The 26139-nt window shown below is 36.2% G+C and overlaps 1 protein-coding gene across 2 annotated transcripts in view; it reads right to left on the bottom strand.

Annotated features, from left to right (window-relative positions):
• Positions 1 to 2018: 2018 nt before the first annotated feature.
• Positions 2019 to 26139, bottom strand: part of PTPRB (protein tyrosine phosphatase receptor type B) — a 94761-nt gene continuing 70640 nt past the window's right edge. For both annotated transcript variants that reach the window (XM_087874098.1, XM_087874099.1), the window contains 13 exons: positions 23731 to 23837; positions 14482 to 14581; positions 14053 to 14133; positions 13935 to 13952; positions 13183 to 13264; positions 12928 to 13018; positions 11972 to 12048; positions 11067 to 11201; positions 7772 to 7894; positions 6952 to 7115; positions 6579 to 6714; positions 3997 to 4117; positions 2019 to 2340 (listed from right to left, as the gene is read on the bottom strand). In XM_087874098.1, the coding sequence (XP_087730224.1) occupies positions 2318 to 2340; positions 3997 to 4117; positions 6579 to 6714; positions 6952 to 7115; positions 7772 to 7894; positions 11067 to 11201; positions 11972 to 12048; positions 12928 to 13018; positions 13183 to 13264; positions 13935 to 13952; positions 14053 to 14133; positions 14482 to 14581; positions 23731 to 23837 (1258 nt within the window). In that variant the 3' untranslated portion in view covers positions 2019 to 2317. The remainder of the gene's footprint in view (positions 2341 to 3996; positions 4118 to 6578; positions 6715 to 6951; positions 7116 to 7771; positions 7895 to 11066; positions 11202 to 11971; positions 12049 to 12927; positions 13019 to 13182; positions 13265 to 13934; positions 13953 to 14052; positions 14134 to 14481; positions 14582 to 23730; positions 23838 to 26139) is intronic.

Here is a 26139-nt window from a genome sequence, read left to right as displayed (position 1 = left end):
TTTTACTATTGTTTGGAATACTAAGTAGAACACTAGAAAAACTGTTTGAAAACCTGTGAAGTATAATAACTGCTTCAGGTTGATAATTGCAATCTTCCACCTAATCAATTTTTTCAGACAATATGTATTATTAGGGAAAAATGTTTACCTCTTAAAACATAACTTATTATGAAAGCATCAGATGAACACTTCAGCAACCAACTCTAACATATTTGAAATTTCATGAAAATAATTAAATTTCATTGTGTGGTGGTGATACATGATTTTCTCATTGCCCTTAAATTACCTGAATTGTAAAATAGTCAGATAAAATAGTAATCATCAAGGAAATACATATTCTTGGTTGTAATAAATATAAAGATTTCCCCTCTTCCATTGTGTCTGACTCTATGGGGCAATACTCATCTCCATTTCTTAGCTCAGGGAGCCAGGGCTGTCTGAAGATACTTCTGTAGACATGTAGCCAACATGATTATAGGCCTTGGCACATAGAATGCTGTTAACTTCCCACCAAAGGGGTACCTATTAATGTAGTTGCACTTGCTTGCTTTTGAACTGCTAGATTGGCTGGAGCTGGGGCGAGTAGCTCACCCCATCACATGGCACTTGGGTCACGAACCTGGGCTGTCAAGCTCAGGGTCTTTAACCGCTTTATCTAATTTGTTATAAAATATCCTTAAGGTAACTTTGCAACTTTCCTTCTATTATTTGATCTGAAGATTTTGTTCACTCAGTCATTTATTTATTTACCTAGGAGAAAGTAACTTGGTGGGACTAATTTCTTAATAAATACATAAAGCTTTAGGCTAGAATGCTTTTACAGTGACATCACCTTTTATTTCCTGATAGTCTTATCTATATTTATTTATATACTTTATTGCTATCCTGTCGTTATTTAAATCTGATTTTTCTCTTGTATTTTTTTTTTTACTATAAATGTGAAGCTCAGACATCTTGCTGGAAAGATTGCATACAAATGAAGCAAGTAAAGAAATAAAATTTATCAGAAATTTTGAATATTTTCAGAAAGATCACATCATAGGAAAAAATGTGAATAAATCATTAATTTGTATGCAAGTAAATCCAATAAATCTTTTTCAGGAAAACACCCAATTGGCAATGAACGTTTTATAATCATAAAATGGCTATTGTCAATTTTTTCCTACCTACAAAAATGCTGTCAGAATACTTAATGATGATGAACAATACCTTTTAAATTTTCCTTACGCTGAAGAAACCCTCTCTTTCAATATTAGAGGGTCTTTCATCAGATTAGGATTTGATTTTATATAATGACTAACCTGTTCAAAAAAAAAATATCACAGAGAGCTTGTAAGATTTTATACAAAATGTCTTTTAAGATGTCAGCAGTTTCTTTCTTTTTTTTAATCTGGGAAATTTTACGCTTTATGCTTGAAAAAAAGTTTGTTCTAGTACTTAAATGCTAGCAAAAAAGGAAAGTTAACTGAAAGCTTTTGGCCATGTTTTACTCAGACATTTGCAGTGGCCCAAGACATATGGCTGATTTCACTCTTTGCTCCATTTTCAAAATTCAACTAAATGGGCAATGACTCTGGCTGCATCAGGAGCAATGAAGCAACATCTGCTTGTGAATCTGAGATTAGACCTTCCTTCCTTCCTTCCTTCCTTCCTTCTCTGCCAAGCTCTTCAAAGGTGATTCTGGGAGATGCACAATGATTTTGAAAGTAGAGGGAAGATCACATTGCAGACACAGCTATATTGACTCTACTTCCCTTGACTTCTGTGTTTTGAGATAGCTAACCACACACTGGGCCACGAAGAAAATAGTATACTTATTTCTGTAACTCTGTGGGCTCTCAATAAGGTTATTAAGGCAAAACCTGTTATTTTCAAAAGTCTAGGAAACTTGACTTTGTTGGAGAGCTTGGGATATGCAGTCTGTATTTCACATGTGTACAAAGATGGCTAGAATAAGATACGAATCATACGTTAGCTTTAAAGGATGATTTGGGGAAAAAATCACATGTCTTGATAGATTTTCCACATAAGATAGTTTATAAGGAATATTTCATTAAAATAATTTTAACATAGAAAAATAGCATTATCTGAAGAATAATATAAACAATATAGATAAAACATATTTACATATCAAAAAATATTTATCTACAACAATATCTATTATATTTAAATTATGTATTTTTAATTATCACCAGACTAATAAATTATACACAGCTTCAAACACGTCTGGCACTTGTAGTGCATAAAATATTTTTAAAACTTAATTTAAAAAAACCTAACAGATAGAACTGCAAAAAAGCAGGAATCTGTTTGAGCTTTAGTGCCTTGAATAAACAGCATCTGAAACAAAAAGAAAACTGTAATTAGAAAAGTACAGAGAATGATTTTCAATGAAACCCAGTGAATACATTCTTATGAAAGTACAGTAGTGATTGTATGTAGTAAAATATAAATCATATGGCACCATAAATAATATAGAACTGTATGTGCATATAAAATGTAACCTTATCTTAGAATAATAGCCAAAATATTCAACTTTTCCTTCCTGCTGTAAGAAAAGCAGGGATTCAGCAAAAGGGATACTTTTACAGATTTCCAAGGAACTGTTTTACAATATAGAGCATTGTAATCGTAACAGAGAATTTTCAAAAGCTTTAAATTAAATTACAAAAAGAATGAAAAATCATGAAAGTTAAACATGTCTGTGTATTTGTGTATAATGTATATTATAAGATTTAACACAAAGTATTACAAAATTTATAGCAGTTTCTTTCTCTGTAAAGTTCATTAATCTCTTCAGTCCAACTCAGTATAATTCAACAAGGCTAAAATAATAGAAGTTCCTGGATGATGTACATCAGGGGTGAAATGCATCTGGCACGTGGAATCCAGTAGTGCCGGTGGCGGGTAGTTCGGACAACTGGTATCAGCGGTGGTGGGAAGCTCCGCCCCCCCAAACCGGGACATCGTCACGTCCCAGTTTTGAGAATCTGCGCATGCACAGAAGGCTTTGCGCATGCACAGATGATGGCGCACACGCAGACGACGGCACATGCACGGCATGTGAACATCAGCAAACCAGTAGGAAATGTAAGTACATTTCACCCCGATGTACAGGTTGTTAATCAAACAGATTGTGAATACACAATAGGACTGATTATTATCTAGGTCTTCCCTGCAATGTGTAAAATGAAAGAATTTTAATTCTTTTGTGTATGCCTTCCCACAGGACCAAAATTTTAACTGTGAAAAGAGAGAAAAGCAAATCAGTGTTTTCTGTTAAGATGATTTGTTTGTATAAGTTAATGTGTCAGATTTTGTTTGTACAACATACAACTCCAGAAAAGGAGGACTTGTAAGATACAAAAATGTGAAATATCACTGCATTAAAAACAGAATATAAGAAGCCTAGCACTAGGGTGATATAAAACTCATCCACTAAATTTTATTGATACCCAATTCAGTGAAAAAATGGATCATAAATATACACCTGTTTCAATGACACTATATTGATGGATAACTTGAGCAGAGCAAACATTGTGTTATTGTTGTGTAGATCCAAAAAACCAAATGAAGAAAGAGGTGACACAGTAAGAACCGATGCACACGACGGTCCTGCTTCCCTCCTCAGTCTATGGCAATTGAACACATCCATGACAAATGAACATACCAGTAATTTAAGTGAACAAACTCTCACCTCTATCCAGTCTTATGGATCAAGCTTCCACTCAACCAGTACTTCAGAAAATGGTATCAACACATACCTTTAACCAACCTTTTCACTGTTACTGGTTTTAATTGATTTTACTGCTGTATTGTTGATTGTTGTTAAACTTTTATACAAACATAAATGTGGTGTTATCAGTTTAATAATAGTAATGATACCAGGCAGAAAAGAGACAAAGGGACAAAATAACTAAAACAAAATATTGATGGAAATGATTTATTCAGCATAATACTGTGACCATTTGTAATGTTCATTAAATTCATTCTTACCTCTGGGATACTCTGGATTCACATTTTCATATATTGGGAACAAGGGATTTTCTTGCTCACTGCGTAGCTTTCTTGCTCTTAAGACATCTCTCACACATTGGTGTAAATATACATATTGACACTACAATGAAGACAAAATACATATTAAAAATAGACCTTTTCCCCTATAAAGCTTTTAACTGTTAGTAGGTTCATCTCCAACATATATAAAACATAGTAAAAAGGTAAAGATTTCCCTGTCAGCCATGTCTGAGTCTAGGGCACGGTTCTCATCTCCATTTCTTGGCTGAGGGAACCAGCACTATCTGAAGATAATTTCGATGGTCATGTGGTCAGCAGGGCTATATGCTAAAGGCACATGTAACACAGTTACCTTCCCACCAAAGTGCTACCTATTAATCTATTTGCATTTGCATGCTTTTGAACTGCTAGTTGGGCAGGAGCTGGGCCAAGTAATGGGAGCTCATCCTATCGCACGGGCGCTCGAGTCTTGAACCCCGGCTGTCAGCTATCTAACTGACAAGTTCAGCATCTTTAACTGCTGAGCCATTGTGCCTCCTCCCCCTTAAAACATAGTAAATTGGAGAAAATACAATCTGGCTGTTTGTTTCAGAAATGTAGAAGATCCTAGTTATATTTCCTTATTCCACTTCGATAATAATACATTATTTTTCTAGTTCCAACACGTTTAATGCTTAATTCTCAATGTAGTTTAATCAATTAATCAAAACCTAAGTATTACTATTCCCTCTCCATTAATATATTAATTAAGAATAAGTTACACTAATAGAAGATTCTATTCTAGGGTTCTAGGGTGACAAAACAGAATAGTTTCTTCTAGAATCCAACTAATAATATACCATCATTTGAATAAGTTTTCTGCACTTTTCTCACATAAAAACAACAATCTGCCCTTTTCATTTGTTTTCCAATCATGCATCACTTGCTACATATACTGATCTCATCTTTTAAATGTAAAAATGAGTTATGGCAAGACTTCATAAATAAATACATTTTAAAAAAACCACATTATAATGGAATTATGATCTCCCAGCTTCAAAGAAATAAGTTCACACCTATGAGCTTCTCACCTATTTGATATCCTACTTGAACACCTGCTTATCTGATGATTTTTTTGAACACTCATTTTCAAAGCATCGTGAATGTCATCTTTGAAAACATTGCCTCTCTTTTTCTAAGACCAACACCCCGAAACAGCAACCCTATTTTGCCCAGTGGAAAAAGAATCCAGCTTATTTATCTGAAGTATTTCTAGAGGATCTATAAATTATTTTCATATAAATGGATAGTGAATTTGGCTTTATGCCAGAATTGGTGAAAATGGTTTTAGCATCCTTCCACCCATTATAAAGAACTGCATTTTGCATGAGATTGGTGCCATGCTCCTTAATAGTTAATTAGGCAATTAGTTTCTTCTCAGAGTTGAAAAGTTAAATAATTAAACATTCATATCTGTAAAAATGAAGACATAGGTAATTGTAAATCATAGGTCTAAGTGAGGCTGATGGCATAGAAGATGAGGAACATGAAGATTATTGCCATCGTTATATAAACTCTCAACTGATCGGTATCCTGGCTGATTATAAAGTCCCAGGTTTTGTAGGTTTGAAATCCAGGCACTCACAATAATCTTTTCTAAGCTGATGGTGAAATAAAGGGCAGAATTTTCCATTAGGGCTGGGATCAGATTTATTTTCTTCTACTCCTCAACTGTGTTGACCCTATATCACTGCCGTTTTTTTTGTAACACCATATATTAACCCCCAGAATTGTGGGAAACAGTATGGCCAGGTTTTTCCAATTACAACTTCAAAGTTAACAGCACAAAATTGTAAAAAGGAATTGGGGTTCATATACCGCTTGTCCTTTTCTATACTGGCATTTGTTGATGCATGAAAACTGGGAGAGAGGCAGGATCCCAGAGTAAGAGAGAATGGAGGAAAGATATTTGACAAGGCAAGTATGCATTGCCTCTGTTAAGAGGAGAAAACAAGAAATTTGTGAGGCTAACAGGTGAAGGAAGCACAAGTAAAAAAAACAAAAAACCAGCAGAGGTGATGTAGATTTGAGGAAGAATGGGAGAAGGTGAAGGTTGGAAAGTCCCATACTAGAGTATCTAGAATTGTGCATATTATATTGTAAGCTGTTCTTGGTAGATGGTGGTCCAGAAAGATAGGATTTAAATCCAATAAATATACACATTAATAAAAGTATGCTGTTGATGGGAAATCAAGAAGCATTATGACTAGCTGTGAAGAGGCTGAGTGGACAAAAGCCTGGGAGCAGAGTTGATGATGGAAGGGTAAAGAAAGTATGACAGAAGTCAGAAGCCTAAGATAACAGAAGAAGAGGAGTCTTGAAATGAAAGATAGGAGAGAACTTAAGTCATAAAATTTAGGACAAGGTATATAGTGAGATGATGGTAGGAAAGAAATGGAGACTTAGGGATCAAGGAGGAAAGGAGACACTGGTTTTCTTCTATAGATTTCAATGTTATAGTTAGCTGGAGATCTTTAGCCATTTTGATGATACTATATTACCATTCTATATTTAAAGCTTACCTCTGTTTGGACCATGTGAACCCTGTGAAGCCTAAGATCATACACTGCCCCATAAATATCCACCAAATCCTTTGAGTCCAACTGTTGAAGAAGTCGATCGAGTGCAATGAATGTCCCTGTTCGACCAACACCGGCACTGAAAGAGAAAACAAGACCAATGCCACACCAGATTATGTCTCCATGCCTTTTTTGCCAATGTTTTATGGATAATTAGTTCAAGCCAAACTGGAATTGATATTCCTTTTTATTTTTTCAATTTCAGGAATGAAATTTAATGATTCAAGGTTTGCTGTCGCCCTTTGGAAAGAAGCAAAATCACTTTTTAAAATGAGCTATCTGTGTATTTTTGAAAATACTGTTGTGCAGCGCATACCTGCAATGAACTACAGTTGGCCCAGCCTGAGGGGTCCGATTGATATAATCTCTTACAGTCCTCACAAACTGAATGAGCGACTGGGTGGTTTCTGGTACACCATGGTCTGGCCATACAGTGTAGTGGAATTGGCGAATAAGTCTAGAGGAATCAAGTTGCTCTTCCTATTAAGTCAATAAAATAAAGATAATAATTAGCCTGGGAAACAGACGCTACAGAACACATGAATATGTGCTAAGTTTTGGAGAAAAGTTTTTCATAAAGTATAAGTACATAATGTCTGCTTTACTGGTATAAAATGAAAATGTTCAATAATAAAGTTGACATGTTGAGAAATAAATGACAGGCTGATTTCTTGAAATATCCATGTTATCACTCCAATATAAGATATTGTAATATTTTTTCAATTCACAAACATCAATCCACATCATTGAGTTGTATATAAGAAATAGATTAGCAGAACAATATTCAGTAAGTTTCTTTAGAAGGAAACTCAAATGGATTTACTGAAGATCCATTCTTAGATTAATGGATATAGCTGTCTGGCTGGTTAAGTAGGTTTAGACCAGGTTATTTGGTTGAGTGGACACCTTTAGGAAACATCAGAGATATTAGTCAGAGTGGGAAGAAAAAAATGTGGAAAAATGGACCACTTCATACCATATTGCTGCCATAAATCTATATGGACTACATATTGAAAGCATTACCTTAAATAGTCCTGGAGCTGCACCCTTAATATAGTATCCCTTTCACATTTAACAATAAAATGAAATAGTGTATCTTTTTTGAAACATTTGATTAAATTGTTGGAAATACTTACACTGGAAATCTTAAACTCTCTTATTGTCCATTCTGGGAGGACTGATTCAGATAGCATCTGGACTATTAAATCACCATAATATAAAGAATCCTGGTCAAAGGGCCAATAATGATCACATTTTACCTAGAAATTTGAAAAAAGTTTGCTTTTAAAATTACAAAGCTGTATTTATCACTATACAGCTAAATAGCTGTGCCATTCTTTAAAGGGATGCTCCACTTTGTAGGAGGTTAGGGCAAAACATCTTCTCAAAGCAACTGTATATCCTTCTAATTTTTAATAGCAAATCGATGCAACTATGTTGCTTTGCATTATTGGGCTTCAGTGCTCCTTCAGCCTTCTCCTTCAGAGCTGGCTATGGTACTTCTAGGTTGAGTGGCTTCAGCAGATGTGGTAGGTTTGCCAACTGCTATCTGGCTTTGAACTTCCTGAAGCCTGTCAAAGCTTTTTGGGAATCTTAAGCAAATAGTGTGTAACTATGCCATAGCTCATGTTAAAATCACTCTGTTTGGAGTGATCACAACATGTATGTTGTGATATTTCAGGCTGGATTGTTTTGGTGCATGCTTCAGGCCATCATGGGAGTATTTGAGCAGTGCTGAGTGAGAAACCCTTCACCCATAGAACTGAACTGAAGAAGTTTGAGGCAATGAAATGGTTTTGCTAAGGTAAATTATGGCACCACTTCACTTCTATGAAGAGAATCACATCATCTCCTTGGCCAAATCTCTTTGTTGAAACAAAACAAGTTGCTTTGCAGAGATCAATGAATATATACTTTAATTTTATAGCAAATTATGCAGATACAGATGTTTATAGTCTATAAACATATAAATATAAATCCAAATAAACCATAAACTATAGTCTGATTTTCCTAATCTAGAGAAGAATGTACAAGCACCAGACTAGAAACCAGGAGACTGTGCGTGACTTTGCTGGGTGACTGCACCAGTCCCTCTCTCTCAGCCCAACTCACCTTAAAGGGCTGTTGTGGGGAAAATAGGAAGAAAGAGTATTAGGTATGTTCACCAATTTAAATTATTTATAAAAATAATACTGCAAAGGTGGAACAAAAAAAATCTACCGTGTTTCCCCAAAAATAAATCTCTGTCTTATATTTTTTTAAACCCTAAAATAAGTGCTTGGCCTTATTGCCATGCGCTCAAAAGCTCAAAATTTTTTTTAAAATTTATTTTTATATGCCACCCTTCTCTGGAGACTCAGGGCGGCTTACAATGCATTAAGCAATAGCCTTCATACTTTTGTATATTTTATACAAAGTCAGCTTATTGCCCCCACAAACTGGGTCCTCATTTTACCCACCTTAGAAAGGATGGAAGGCTGAGTCGACCTTGAACCTGGTGAGAATTGAACTCACAGTAATTGCAGGCAGCTGGATGTTAAATGCTGCCTTAGTAGGAGGCATTAGCCTCCTATGCCACGTATTATCAGGGGATGTCTTAATTTGGGGGAAACAGGGTAAATCTGTTTTGTATTGTATTGTTTTGTAAAAGTAAATACTTTTTTGTATTTAAATACAAACCAGTAAGAAGCAAACCGGTCTGCTTTGCTCTTTGCAGTGGTTTTTGCGCAGCAAAAGGATCAATCAAGGATCAATAGCAAAAGGATCAATAGCATATAGGATCAATCAATGATTTGTTTGATCCTTATATGCTATGTACAATATCAGTTTACAGGTAGTCCTTGATGTATGACCACAATTACGCCCAAAATTTCTGTTGCTAAGCAAGAGAGTTGTTCTGTGCGTTTTGCCCCATTTTACAACCTTTCCTGCCACAGTTATTAAATGAATCACTCCAGTTGTTAAACTAGTGACATGGCTGTTGAAAGAATCTGGCTTCAAGTAACTTCAGTAACTTCAAACAGTCACTAAATGAACTTTTTTATATTTTGTTTTTAAGGATCTATAAGAGGTGATGTGATAAACCAAGATCATTAATATATTAGTAACACTCAGCTCTATTTGTCCTTATTTGAGTCAGATGAAGTGGTGCAGATGTTGAACTAGGTCAAGAAACCATGCCTTGATTCTAGTCAGATGGAGATCTTATGATAGGTGGGTTCTGTATCTGTACAGCTTGTTCTAAATGAAGGAGTGGATATGTAGCCCGGAAGTCTTTTAATCAGGTCTTGTCTTTTGATGTTTGGAAGCTTCTGGATTATTCTGTTCTTTATCAGCTTTGACTAGTTACAAATGTAATAATTTCTGTATGATGTTTACCTAATACAGTTCACGTTCTATTAATTTTTTTATTACTACTATACATGATTCATGTAGGCTGCTTTGACAATAACCAAGAAGCTTCAGCTAGGATAAAATATGTTAGCCATAAGTGAAATTGATACAGCAAGAAACATCATTCTGTACTGGTCTTTTCTGAAATCAATAGAAGGCACTAGTGCTTATTTTTACCATTTTAAATAACTTAAATTTAAAAGATCCTTTTGCTTGCTTATGATTTAGCATTTGAGAATATAGTCTGTTCTACATCTTCTCCTAATAAAGATAAAACTGCACATTTTAGTTGAATTAACTCTTTATGTCAACATGGAATTTGCCTAATAAAAATGATCATATTATTGAATACCACCTAATATCCATATGAATGAAAAGCCATTTAAAAACTGAAGTAAATAAATAGACAAATCTTCATGAAGCTTCATTTTTTGTCAAATTTTGTCAATATTTTTGTAAGTAGGTAACAATTCTGCACAATTATAGCTTAGATTCAGATTTGCTCTTTTTATTTGTAAAGATAGAATTGTCTATGAAAAACGAAAAGTGAGCACAATTAACTGTCCACAGCTGCCTGGTTTTTATTGGATGTTCCAACACTCCAACACCAATTCAACTGGGCAAAATGCAAACCATTTCTTTGTCCCATTCCATAGGTGGATGTTTCTGTGAGAAAATTTACTCATGCAATATATGTAATCCATTGTGTGTATGTAGAACTTTGTGCATTAGTGACATATGAATATTTGATACCACTGAATACTAGGTGGTATCAAGGTTTCCCTTCTTTTCACATGGAACATGCCTTCATCAGTTTTGGGTGATGGTCTAAAAGCTTGTGAAAAGCTTATAAATAATGATCCCAAGCCAAACAGCTAACTGGATTTCTTATGTGTGTCTTTTTTGCATAAATTGTAAAGCTTCTACTACACGGTGACATGCAACAAGTTCTGTCGTGGATGCTATCATTGGCATTTTATCAGTGCTAGATGATATAATCTTTTTGTGAAGTAATTAACAAATAAGAAAACCACTCACCCGGCCCTTCTCAACACACTGAGTTACCATGACAACATTATGAACATTCTGTTCCCATGCCATTTTCCAGAAATCATCCTTTGTGCCAGGCAAAGGTCCTTGAGTTGCAATGTATTCCCTACGGAAATTATTGCCCTGTTGATTCAAAGGCTATGATTAGTTCAGATAGTGCCATAGTAACCAGAGATAACTTTCCCTATTCTTGGTTTTAAAGCACAGTATTCATACTTCACATAAGAAGAGGGAATATCCATGCAGTCATCAGGATGAAAAGAACTATCAAGATTACTTTGTCTCAAAGAAGCAACTTCATCTTTTTACTAGTCAGGATCAATCATACAATAACACACAAAAGCCAAAATAACAACAACGTCAAAACCTGGCCAAAATTATGAACGAAGACAATTCTATTTTCCGGAGAAAAATGTTTCAGCTAGATTAAAATTCTCTTCTTCCAATTTCATGGGTTCCTAAAATGTTTCTATTGTGTATATATCATTTTAAAGGTGGTATCTTCTGATACATTTGGACTCTAATTCCTACCATCACTTCCAACACTTATCACTGACTCAGATAATTATAGATTATAGAAGCTATATAAGAACACTCATATGACGATTTGTGGTCCTTTATTGAAAATAACATCATGGCATATTACCATTTTCTTTTACTTCATAGCATCTATGTGTTTGTGGGTTCTAATGCTCTCTAAAAACATGTTCAGTATGTGGCCTTTAGTGATAATGGAATTTCAGTTTTATGGAAACTCATTTGGCACAGTATTAAGAATTTGATTGTTTAGAAGACATGGACAGGAAGAATTTAGAGTTATAAGAACTTCTCTTTGGATGAAAAAAAGTATATTTTTAAAAAGAGTTCATATAAAGGAAATTTGGATCACTTACTGGGATGTAGCTTGCATTGATATAATCAGAACATGGATCATCATCTACATTTGAAAGTTTCACTCTTGTTGTGTCATCTATAAGGAGGATTTATTATAATAAAAATATGAACCATTATATACAGTTATTAATTTCTTTTACTTACATGAACCACAGAAATAGAAATAAATATTTACTACCTGTGTTTCTGCAAAAAGAAGGCCAGGTCTTATTTTCTTTTGACCCCCGAAAAAACGGGTAGGCCTTCTTTTTGGAGGGTTCTAATTATTGACTCACCTTGTGGCGGTGGCGCCAACAGCCCTCCCCAGCAGGAGCCCATTGCTGGCCCACTTCTTCTGCGGCCGCTTGCTGCCACTCGCATGCATTGCCCTGGCCTCTGTTTTGCCTTTAGATGCCTTTCGGTAGGCATCTGAAGGCAAAATGGAGCCCAGGGCAATGCGTGCAAGCGGTTGGCAAGCAGCCGCAGAAGAAGCAGAGGCAGGTGTCGGGGTGTGCAAGGCCTGATAAGTAGGGCAGGTCCCCCACCCCCATCCCCACTCTAGCTTATTTTTTACCTGTGTGCCTCGCTCCACCACCTGCACCCCAGGGTGGGTGGGGTCTTAATTAGGGTTAATTTTGTGGGTGGGGCTTAATTTAATCACATGCGCTCAAAAACGTGATAGGGCTTTTTTTCAAGTTGGATTATCTTTTTGGAGAAACACAGTATTTTTCCAATCAACATTAATGCCTTTCATCTAGACACATTAAAAATCAGGACTAGGTTATATTAACTAGAAGTGAAATTATACCTTTCACCTGAGATATTAAATGATCTACATAATTTTTTTAAATATAAAAAATAAAATATTATTTTCAATTATAACTCAATTCTAGTGTAAAGATGTCGCTTGTTCTTGCTGAAAAAAATAAACAAATAGAAAAAAAATAAATGGCTCACATTCACCCTTATAACTTACATGGTAATATATTATTATATCGGTTCTTCCCTCGGTTCTCTGGCAAAAGTGCTATGTCACATGATTGGTTTCGACCCACATCCTTTAGATCCTATAGAAAGCCAACATAAAGGAGATGAAAATAGATTATATATAAATTGAATAAATAAATGATATGCATTAATATCCCCCTTTTATAATACAACATTTGCTAGCCAAGACTAAATGAGAATAGAACATGGTTGTGATTATTTTTTCATTCTCCGTGGTCCTTACCTCATATTCTTTAGATAGGAGGTAGTTTGAATCTGCCTGAAGTTTGGTGAAGTGCATTTCAAACTGATTTACTTTTATTAGGCTAAAACATTCAAAAAAGAGAAAAATCTGTTAGCAAGGGAAGAAACAAACAATCAATGAAAAAAAGTTCTTATCTTTTTTAAAAATACATTATTATTATTTTTAATAATTTTTATTAAACAGTTTTTAAAAACCAAACAAACAAAAAAACTCAAACAAACAAAAACAGATATTTACATCTTCTTCTTTTCAACATCTTTGCATCAGTAATCCATATTTATACATTTTCTCTTTCTTATCTTAATCTATCTTTTATACATATATTTCTAGTATATCATATATATATATATATTCTCTTAATCTAAGTATTTTATTTACATTCAACATAAATGGATGTATAGGTCCATTTACATCCATAAATGTACGGAAAGAAAATAGGTTTCCTTTCCACAATTTATATCTTCCCATTTGTTTCCATATTCCTCCACCTAATTTAACCATTGTTTAGTTTTCTTTTGTCCCCCTTTTTTTCCCCCTTTCTTCCCCAACCATTTATACCATTTCTTCCAGACTAAGTATTATTCTGTTTCATCTTTTTCTTGTATCTCCTTTGTGAGCTTATCCATTCCATAATTTTTCTAATCACCTTGTCTTCTGATGATATGTCATTGTTTTTCCAGTTATGGGCAAAAAAAAGTTCTTATCTTAAGTGACTTGGTATTGGCTCTTACCTGGATGTCTTCCGGTTCCTTTAAGATGTTTGGGGAAGAAAAAAATAACAGGTCAGCTGGTGATTAAGTAAAGATACCATCCCTACGGTAGGCAAAATGCAAAGGTAGTCAACCTTACCCTTTTTGTCCCAAGTTCAAATGAACTGATGGCCTATCCTTACGAATACTTAGTTTTGCTGTTGCTCTTTCATGGCCACTTCTGCAATACAAGAATTTGATCAGGATTATACGTAATGCTTAGAAGAAACAATATTCTTTTGTTTGACCAGGAAAGGGTCTTTCTTTTGCAATATCTGTTGCAAGAACAATGAAAACAAATGAAACTTTCTAACATCACAACCCTCTGTTTCATTGCAGCCTTGCACATGATTCATGTCATCTTCACACCATGGAACTGGCTCTGACTTATGCCACCAAATCATTAAGTGAATATATATCCATATATCCTGATTTAAATACATGTAGCATTTGGGAATTATTGTACAATAATTGGGAAAGTAAAATTCCCTTTGACCCAGGAAAGAATGAAATATCAACTTCAACTCACTTTATTTTTCGTCTGCAAACAAGCAATCCAGTGATAGCCATAACCATAATTATTAAGAATAAACCAGTGCTCATGCCTTCTACAACTCCGAATGAAGACTCTGAAATAATTGTATGAGATAAAAAAGAGAAATAACATATAGAGTCTATTCATAATCCTTTGTCTTATGATGTTGTAATGAACAACAACAATCAGTCTACATGCATTTACATTCAACTTGCGAGCATGGAATTTGGGTCATAAGTTGTCACCATTGCTAAATGGGTCATCACTCAATTTTTCAAATATTTTTATGGTGGCCATTAAGTGAATGGTTGTGGCTATTCAGCAAATCCTATGGTTGTTACAAGAATCATATTGTCATTAAGCAAGTCAATCATATCCAATGGCAGGGGGGGTTTTTTCTGCCAGAAAATGGCAAAATAAAACTGCAAATTGTAGTCATGTGACCAATGGGGGTTACAATCAGTTGTAACTGCAAACTGGTTGCTAAGTGGCTGAAATGCACTCATGTGACCATGGAAGGGTGGGGATGCAGCTTTTGTAACTTTGAGGATGGTTATAAATGGATTTTTTGAAGTCTGTTGTAACTTTGAATGGTCGTTAAGCAAGTCTACCTGTAAGGGTAACTTCATTTCACTTAATTCATACAATCTACTAAATACAAGTTTTTTTTTTATTGAAAAGTTTTATGAAAAGTACAAACATTTTCACCCCCCCTTCCCCCCTCAACCCCCCTCCCCTTCCCACCCTCCCTTCCCCTCCCTCTCCCCACCCCCCTCCCTAGACTTCCCAGAATGAGCACAGGGTATAGCATTCACAAACCAAGAACTAAAATGTGCTAACAAATTATTACATTTCATGTTCTCCCTAGGTCCTTAACTCCTTATAACTCAGAAAAAACAAACATAAACTACTTAATATTATTTCATTCATAAGCTATATGAATCTTCTTATTCGGATACTTCTTCTGTATGTAATCAATCCATTTTTTCCATTCCGATATATATCTCTCATTTGAATGGTCTTTAAGGTATGATGAAATTTTTGCCATTTCCGCCAAATGCACAACTTTTAATGTCCATTCCTCAATAGTAGGTGGATCTTCCTTCTTCCAGTACTGTGCCACCAGTAACCTGGCAGCCATTATTAAGTTCAAAACCAATTTAGTCTCTATTACAGTACAATCCGTAACTATTCCCAACAGAAAAAACTGTGGTGTAAATTTAATTTTTTTCTTCAAAATATTTTGAATAATCCACCATATTTTTATCCAAAAAGCCTTAATCTTTTTGCATGTCCACCATATATGGAAATATGTAGCATCTTCACACTCACATCGCCAACACTTGGGTTGTAAATTCGGATACATACAAGCCAGTTTTTTTGGGTCTAAATGCCATCTATAAAACATTTTGTAAAAATTCTCCCTTAAACTTTGTGCTTGTGTAAATCTTACATTTCTAACCCATATCTTTCCCCATGTTTCCATCATTATTGATTCACCTACATTTTGTGCCCATTTTATCATACAACCCTTGACTAACTCTGTTTCTGAATCTATTTCCAGTAATGCATTGTACAACCTTTTTATGTGCATTTGACCTTCATCTCTTATTTGCTTTATCAAATTCTCATCCTGCTGCAAAATACCAATTTTTTGATCTTCTCTCCATCTGGCCAGCAGCTGTCCATATTGAAACCAAGTCTTAATAATCCCTTCTTCTTTTAGTTGTTCCCTGGATTTTAACTGTAGTCTGACCCCTTCCTTATAAAGGAGTTCCTTATATGTAATCTTATCTTGCTTTTGCTCTGAATTTATATTCTCTATCGCGTGTCTGGGTACTGTCCATATTGGTAACCTATCATTTAGTTTATATTTATACTTTTTCCAGACACGCAATAGAGCATTTCTTAATATATGACTTTTAAAAGTCTTATCTACTTTCTTATCATACACTAAGTAAGCATGCCAGCCATAAACCAAACCATATCCTTCAATATTCAATATCTTTTCTTCCGTTAAGTTTATCCAATCTGTGATTGCTGAGAGGGCAGCAGCTTCATAGTACAATCTTAAATTGTACTATGTACTACTTAAATCTTAAAGACCACCTCTTTCTCTAGTATCTTGCAATATCTTTTGTTTAACTTGTGGTTTCTTCCCTGCCCACACAAATTTGTTTATGCCCTTCTGCCATTCCTTCAAGTTCTCATCTTTTTTAAGTATAGGTATCATTTGAAAAAGAAATAGAAATTTTGGTAAAATATTCATTTTTACAGCGGCTATCCTTCCCAGCAAAGACAGTTGTAGTTTTTTCCAGTTGTCCAACTCTTTCTGTATTTTATGCCATAATGGTTCATAGTTGTACTGATATAATTTCGTATTTGCAGTCATAATATAAACCCCCAAATATTTAACCTTCTTAACTACTTCAAATCCTGTTAACCTTTCTATCTCTTCTTTTTGGCTCCTAACCATATTTTTAGCTATTATTTTTGTTTTAGCTGCATTTATTTTAAAGCCAGATACTTGTCCATATAAGCAGGTTATATCCATCAAGGCTGTAATCGATTGTACCGGTTGGGTTAAGGTAACAACCAGGTCATCCGCAAATGCTCGTACCTTGTATTCATGCTGTCTAATTTTAATTCCCTTAATTGTATTCATCTCGCGTATCTTGTTTAATAAAATTTCCAGCGTCAAAATAAACAATAACGGGGACAAGGGACAGCCTTGCCTTGTTCCTTTTTCTATGTTAAAAGCATCTGTTAAACCACCATTAACTATTATTTGCGCTGTTTGTTTTTGATATATTGCCTTAATAGATTGTACAAATTGTTCTCCAAATTGCATCCTTTCTATTAGTTTTAGTAAAAATTGCCAATTCAATCTATCAAAGGCTTTCTCAGCATCCAAGAACACAAGCACTGCGGGGACCTGGTTGTTCCTTCCCAAATACTCTAATAGGTTAACAATTTGCCTTACATTACTCTTCATTTGTCTACCATTTATAAAACCAGTTTGATCATGGTGAATCATTTGCTGCATGACTGTCATTAATCTATTTGCCAAAATTTTAGCAAATATCTTATAGTTTGTATTTAATAATGAAATTGGCCTATAATTTTTAGGATCTGTATTGTCATGCCCTTCTTTTGGGATCAACGAGATAAATGCTGTCTTCCAAGTTGGAGGTACCTTTCCTCCCTGTTGTATATTATTAAATAATTCTTTCAACGGTTCTATCATTTCCTCCTGTAGGGTTTTATAGTAAATAGCCGTCAAACCATCCGTCCCAGGAGCTTTACCCACTTTCAACTGCTTAATTGCTAACGCAATTTCCTCAGACGTTATCGATTGATTTAAACTATCCCTCTGCTCATTTGAAATTGTATAAATATTCTCTTTCTGCAAAAATCTCTCTATATCTATATCTTTAATTTTATCACCAGTATACAGCCTCGAATAAAACTCTAAAAAAGATTTTTTAATCAATTGTTGCTCATAAACCTCTTCACCCTTATATTTTATTCTCTCTATTGTCCTTGATTTTTGCTTTTTCCTTAACAAATATGCTAACCACCTGCCTGGTTTATTGGCATTGTAAAAAGTATTATGTTTTGCATATCTTAAATTAGTTGCCACTTGATCTGCTATTAACATATTAAATTGACCTTTCAATAAATTGATTGCCTCTTTAATTTTCTTATCCGTTGGATTAGCTACTAAAGCCCGTTCCTGTTTACTAATCTCATCTTCTAATTCTTTTCTTTTTGTCCCCTGTTTCTTTCTATATTTATTATTCAAATATATCAAAATTCCTCGCATATATGCCTTACTTGCATCCCATACCATTTCCATCGATGTGCCCTTTTGCATATTCATAACAAAAAATTCTTTCATAAATTTTTTACACTCTTTTACATTTTCTTCATACCTAAACAAATTATCATTTAACCTCCAGGACCTCCTAGGCCCTTTCTCATACTCCAATTCCAGCCAAACTGGACTATGGTCTGTCAATGTTCTTGAGCAAATCTTCGTATTTTTCACCCTAGATAAAAGATTGTTAGTAATTAGTATAAAATCAATCCTTGAAAAGGATTGATGTCTATCTGAAAAAAAAGTAAAATCTTTTTCTTCCGGGTTTCTTTCACGCCAGATATCTCTCAACTCCCAGCCGTCCATCATTTCCCAAAACGCTTTGGGCAATTTTGCTCTTGTTAACACATTTTGTTTAGGTCCTTTCTTGTCTTTTTTAACGTCCAAAACACCGTTCCAGTCGACCTAACAGGATACAAGTTTTATATGCCCACTGTGTCAATTTTGAGTGTAATAAATTATAAAAGTTTTCTTGTTGTTGATTCGGGGCATAAACTCCGATTACAAGTATTTTTTCTCCTTTTACTAAAAGTTCTATCGCTAAAAATCTTCCTTGATCGTCTGCTTCAATTAATTTAGCAACTAAGTCTCTTTTCAAATATATAACTATACCATTTTTCTTTTCTGATGCTGCTGCTACGTAAGATGTACCAAGTCTTGCATTAATCAAATATTTTTGATCTTGTATTCTTATATGAGTCTCTTGTAAGCAAATTACTTCATTCTTAAATTGCTTAAGATAGTGAAATATTTTTCTTCTTTTCTGTGGAGAATTCAAGCCATTAATGTTCCAGGTCAAAAATCTAGTTCCCATCTCTGGGCCTTTGGAGCCTCTGAAGCAAGTCCTGATGCTCTGATCTCATTTGAGTTTTAGGTCTTGCGCCCCCCACTGCTCCTATTTTAGTAGTATCTTGAACCATTTCTTGAGTTGCCATCTGGGATTGTTGCTGTCTTAATTCTTCCTTGAGTCTAGCTGTCACCGATCTGGTCTGTCTTTGGTCCTTTGGTAACTGCGAGAAATCAATCAGCGCCAACTCTTGAGTAGCCATTTGGATTTGTAATGTTTCTTCTTGATCAGCCAAAGCTCCCCCCTGAACTACTGTCAAGAGCTCTTCTGTCTCAGCTTCCATTACTTCTTTCTTTCTTTTGCCTTCTGGTGATTTAGTTGGTTTGGGTGTGCCAGCCTTTAATACATTAGTATAAAAATCTCTTGCTTTCCAAATTGTATTAAGCCGATATCTCTCTCCTGAGTAAGTCACCACTAGTCCAGTTGGCGCCTCCCACCTGTACTGTATCTGACATTTTCTCAGCTCATCCACCAGAAAGGCATACTCCCTTCTAGCTCTCAAGATCTTAGGGGGGATTTCTTTCATTGTCATTACTTCCTGGCCTCCCACCCGAAGCTTGTTTTTAAAAGTAGCCTGTAAAATTTTGTTACGTACTCTCCTTGTAGTAAAATATATCACAATGTCTCTTGGTAGATGTTTCTGTCTAGCAATCCAGGAATTAACGCGGTACAGCTTGTCCATCTGCCAGCCCAGATCATTTTTTGACTCCCCCACCAGCGGTGCCAATGCCTCAGACATCATTTCTCTCAAATTCTCTTGTTTATTCTCCTTCACCCCTCTGAATCTTAAAGCAAATTCCATGTCCCTGTATTGTATCATTATTATGTCGTCTTCAGCCCTTTGAATTCTGTTTTGAACTTCTCCCATTTTACTATCCAAAATTTCAGAAGATTGTTTAATTTCCTCAACTCTATCATCCACCATCTCAATATTGCCTGCCAGACACTTAAATGCCATTAATATATCATCCCTAATCCCCTGATTGTGAATTGCAATCTCATCTGACACAGCCTGTATCTTTTCGTTAGTTTCCTTAATTTTTTCATTAGTTTCCTTAATTTTTTCATCAATCACATCAACAATTTTATTTTGGGTGATTTGGAGAGCTTGTTGCAACATTTCCAATGTTAGGGTCTGTGGATCCGCTGGAGGAGCAGAAACTTGTAATCTAGGAATATGAGCTGGGGAGCTACCAGCACTCCCAGTTCCTTTAGTAGGAACAGTTTTTACAGACTTTGAGGCCATTTCCAGTTTGAAATTAGTCTTTATATTTAATCAGAGTCAAAAAGAAGAGTTCCTCAAAAGATTTCCCAATATTAATTAACGTTTAAAATCCTCCTTCTGTCAGCACAAAAGCTTTTTTTTTTTTCCCAAGCGAAGGGCTGCCAGCAAAACGAAACTTTTCCTGTAACTTTCCGTTTCCCCCGCCCTTTCAAGCTTCAATCGCCATATTGTTGCAAAGTACTAAGTGATTACTTCCGAAGGAGGCTCTAGGCATTGGAGTTAGGTAAAAAATACTTGCAGTCTGATTTCTCCTTGCTCGTTCCGCCTGCTGTTAGTTCAAGATGTTAATTCCCTCATTTCCATTCAGCAAGATTGGTCGCGGCTTCTAATTCCGCTAATTAGCGGAGACGTCCCTGGTCTGGAGCGGCTTGACAGGCTTTTAGGGAACGCGCGCCCTTCACGCCCCAGGAGTTTTCCTAGGGCGTTCGGGAGAGTTCTACCTCCACCTGCCTGCTCTTCTCTCTCCCCTTTGCCCGGGGAGAGAATTTCAAGCCTCCAGACAGCGTTTGTCAGCTGCTCTGGGGCTTTAACGGAGCCAGGGAGCGGACGCTCTCAAAAGAACCTCTTTCGAGGCTCGCGGAGTTTTTAAAGAACATTAAAAGAGCTGTGGTGGCACAGTGGTTAGAATGCAGTACTGCAGGATACTTCCGGTGGCTGCTGGCTGCCTGCAATTTAGCAGATTGAATCTCACCAGGCTCAAGGTTGACTCAGCCTTCCATCCTTCTGAGGTGGGTAAAATAAGGACCCAGATTGCTGGGGGCATTATGCTGACTCTCTAAACCGCTTAGAGAGTAAAAGCACTGTGAAACGGTATATAAGTCTAAGTACTATTGCTATTGTGTCCCGGTCCAGAAAGGGCTGCAATTGCTATTGCAGCCCTTTCTGGACCGGGACGCCTTGCGCACGGTCACTCATGCCCTTGTCACCTCCCAGCTGGACTATTGTAATGATCTCTACATGGGGCTCCGCTTGAAGAGCACTTGGAGGCTCCAACTGGTCCAGAATGTGGCTGCACGGGTGGTTATGGGCGCAACCCGTTGTGCCCATGTGACACCCCTCCTGCGTGAGCTGCACTGGCTCCCAGTGGTCTTCCGGGTGCGATTCAAGGTGTTGGTTTCCACCTTTAAAGCACTCCATGGCATAGGACCAGGGTACCTTCGAGACCGACTTCTGCCACCAGTAGCCTCCCACCGGCCAGTTCGCTCCCACAGAGAGGGTCTCCTTAGGGTGCCATTGGCCAAGTTATGTCAGCTGGTGACACCCAGGGGGAGGGCCTTCTCTGTGGGAACCCCAGCCCTGTGGAATGAACTGCCCCCGGAAATGCGTAAGATCTCCGACTTCAGGGTATTTTGCTGTGCCCTTAAGACCCTGCTGTTCCGCCAGGCCGGGCTATCAATGTAATGATTTTAAATTGGATGTTTTAAATTTTTGGGGATTTTAATATTGAGCCGAAATTATTTAATAATTTTAAATTATTTTAATTGTTGTTTGTCTTTGTGCTTTTAATAGGCTGTACACCGCCCTGAGTCCTTCAGGAGAAGGGCGGTATAGAAATAAAATAATAATAATAATAATAATAATAATAATAATAATAATAATAATAATAATAATAATTTGTTGAACAAGTTAAAAAGGCTTTGTTTACCATTTTTCTAAGCCACAATAGTTCACATACCTATATATAAATAATATTTATCAGTTTCCCATTATAAACATACATAAGTATTATTTACAAGGAGAACAATTAACAAAGCTATATTTTATTGTATTCTTTTGTTCTCAAATGTTCAATTAAATGTACAAAATTATCATATTCTCATTATTTCAAATAGACCTGCATTCACCATATTATATAATGAGTATACAACAGTATTTTTTCTATCTTTTAGACTAAAAATTACAATTCTTAAATTGATAAGGCACATTCAGAGGCATTTTCCTTCCTCATTGCTTCATGTGTTAGTTCTGTTGATATTACAGTAACTTTTGATACCTTCAATCATTGTATTCTTTTAAGACATCTATCAGATAGTAATGTGTATATGCACATGATTTTTAATTGCCCTTTCGGGTCTTTAAAAGAATTGAAATACTAAAATGGGCAAGCAATGATGGATAGAAATAGAATACCTCCTGATATAAGATTTGTTCTATTGAGAATTAGAATAGAGGTAGAACATAGAAAGGGGAAAAATATTATTATGCATATTCCTATATAATATTTTAAAATTAATATATAGACATAAAGATCAGAAGTTGAAAGATGATTTTATTATGTATACTTAAATAATATTACTATGGTTATTAGTATTGTATATTAAAATATTGAATAATTAAATGATGAAGGATTATATACAATGGAGGAACAAGTATTAACATGTTAATAGCTTTAATTTTAATATTTATAATATTATTATAAGTGTATGATTAATGTAACTAATATTATCAATATTATCATTATTATTTTGTATTTTGTAAAACTAACGATACCTAGATGCCACACTGTTCATGTATTCAATACTTATGTATATTTAAAAGTAAAAAAAATTATATATATATATATAAAAAAAAGCTCTATCCAATCGCTCATATAATTTCAGTAACATATATGCAAATTTTAATAAAATTATCTAGGGACTTGGAGATGGACACATACACCAAACTATTTCTCTTTTTCCTCTAATGACAATAAAGAGGAAATTTTGAATTTATGGACAGAATATAGATTAAAATATTGAGATTTACTCTAAATGACAAATGCATCTCAATTGGGAACAGAACTGAATCTCAAATATATTCTATTCTATAAAGGCTGTAGATGTCAAAACTCTATCTGAACTATCAACTCCACATCTTACAATGCTTGTAAACCATTGAACACAAGTTCAATAGCTTTTTCTGGCAAACAGAATATATCCAAAGGTCACAAGGTGACTTTATGGAATGCTGCCTCTAAAAATGATTCAGGAAAGTCAATATCAAACTACTAATGCTTTGGAATAGCTAATCTCATCTCAAAATCCAACTTCTTCATTCTCATTTTTCTCAACCAAATGAAGCTAGGGATTGGCCTATAATCATCCTTCAAGGAATCAAAAGTTAGACCTTAAGGAGGGTCTAACCACTACCTCCTCAAGACAATAATAATAATTATATAATATAGTAATAAGATTATTAAATTATATTATTTTCCTTTATAGTCAGAATTTGAAAGATAGGAAGGAAACCAACCTGATTCAGTCACAATTGGCAAAGAAAAATATGTATCTGTGAACAAAGGTTTCTGGACTTCCTTAAGATCTTCTCTAAAAAGTTGGGTAAAAGCCCGGATACTGATTCTGGAAGGAAAAACAAAAAGTTTTTGTACTGAAACTCCCAGGTGGTTATACTTTACAATCATAGCACTAATTGATAGAGGTGCAGATATTACCATAGAAACCATGACTGTATTAGAATAGAAGAAGGACGGTTGTTGGTGTTGGGCTATAGCTCCTATTTAGCATAGCCATAACTAGAAGTTGTAGTTGAGCAACATTTGGAGGCCCATAGTTTTCCTACCCTAGCACTATACTGAAAATTACAGGAATTTAAGAGTCTGTCTGTTCATCCATCCATCCATCCATCTATCTCCCTAACTCATTTTCATCCCTAACTTTTATGGATATGGATATGGAACTCAAGTCAACCCATACTGCTTTCTGTCTTTGCTTCAAGTGGTTCTGTATCAAGTGATTTGCTTATTGTAGTGCCCAAACTAGGCATTTGTGCATTTATAAAGCAGACTATGGGTTGCTTTGAATTTCAGTTAATGCAATTTTTTAAAAAAATGATTATTCATAATTAGAATTTTCTGCTGTTTCTTTCTACAGTTCCAAGAATAGTCCCTGTTTATTTTGCAGAATATTCAGACATGGAAGGTCAAAAAGACTTTTGAATTTCTTTATATAACAGAAACATCTATTTTGTTATATAAAGTTCTGTAGAATAGAAATAGATTCATCAATTTACAATTTTGAGAGTAATTAACATATAACAAAATAGCATCCAATTAAATATTTTATTCAGCAGTTTCCTTATTTGTATCATAATTTTCACTATTAGTCGTAGCTGGCTCTATAATACACACACACACACATGCATACATATATACGTACACAGAGAGAGAGAGGAAAAGAGAAGGGGGAATGAGAGAACAATTCTTGCTGCCTTCTGTTTCTAAATACTCAATATGAATTAATATTATATTGGCAAAGGAACTGGCTCACTTGCCCTAATTTCTTGTTTGTTGGCACAGCAAGAGTGTATCAGATTTTGCAAAGCATCATAATGTTAAGTAGACCCTAGTTAATAGCCTTTTATTTGATACCCACTGTTATGTAAATAGGTTTTCTTGGCGGGAAGTTTGAACTAACTGACCATCAGCTGATTGGCTGACCACCACAGCTGCAAGGTATATAAAGGGAGCTGTTCCCCAGGTCAGTTGCTGGGTTCTCACCCTACAATAAAGAGCTGTTGTCACTTACTGCCTGGCTTGCTGCGTCCTCATTCATCCAACTTAACATTGGCGACGGAGGTGGGATTTGAGGCCAGAAGCCAAGGAAAGAGCTGAAGCCACAACCGAAAAGAGCTGAAACCACGTTCCAAGAGAGACGCGGAACGCCCGAATCAGAATCCAGCCAGGTGAGCGAGCAGAGCACCGGAGAATTGCGAACGATGTCTGCCTACACCCCGCCAGCGCCTTTCAACCCCAAGGAAGAGAAATGGGGATCCTACATGTCCCGGTTCGAGTGCTTCATGGTGGCCAACAACCTGCAAGGGCTACCGGATGAGCCACTGCGGACTCCAGGTCTTCGACACAGCCGAAGCCTTGTCGGAGCCGAATTCGGTCCACACCATATCATGGTCAACGCTGCAGACCCTGCTGAAAGACCACTATGCCCCAATGCCTTCCAAGTACGTCCAGCGGTACGAGTTCCGGCTGCAGCAGGACGGCGAGTCAATCAGCGAGTACGTCACTGCCCTGCGTAAGGCCGCAAACCAGTGTGAGTACCGAGACTTGGATGAAATGCTCCTAGAGCAACTAATTTGCGGAGTGAGGGACGGCCGGCTACAAATGAGACTACTTGTGAAATCGAACCTGACCCTGCATATCGCACTAGACGAAGCAAGAGCCCAAGAGTTGTCCGTAAAGGCTGCCAAGAGACTGCAAGGGACCATCCATGGCCGGACAGCGCAGAGGTCGGCGACCGTGCACCGTGAAGCCGTAAGCACCGAGAGCGAAGGGGAGTCCGAGAAGGAGGTCTACCACACAGAGCAGTCCAGGCCGGACCGACAGGGACCCAGGGACAATTGCGCCAGCTGCAGAGGACCCCACTCCTGACACAACTGTAAATTCTGGGATGCAATCTGCCGTTTCTGCGAGAAAAAGGGCCACATCGCTTGAGTCTGCAGGGCCAAGCAAGCACAAGGCTACAAACCACGAGGCCAAACCAGCCAGTCTGAGACAGCGCCGTGCCGGAGGACCAATAAAGATGGCGGAAGCCGGAAGGGCGTGAAACTTGAAGACTTCGAGGCCTACACTATTCGCATCGGCCAGACCTGCACCTCTCCCTGAGAAAAGACCTACACCGCAGTCGAGAT

The sequence above is a fragment of the Pantherophis guttatus genome, chromosome 7, assembly GCF_059756535.1.
Source record: "Pantherophis guttatus breed Tessera chromosome 7, ASM5975653v1, whole genome shotgun sequence".
Lineage (NCBI taxonomy): Eukaryota > Metazoa > Chordata > Lepidosauria > Squamata > Colubridae > Pantherophis > Pantherophis guttatus.
The sequence above is the reverse complement of the archived record's forward strand: the minus strand, read 5'-3'. Positions and strand labels throughout refer to the sequence as shown.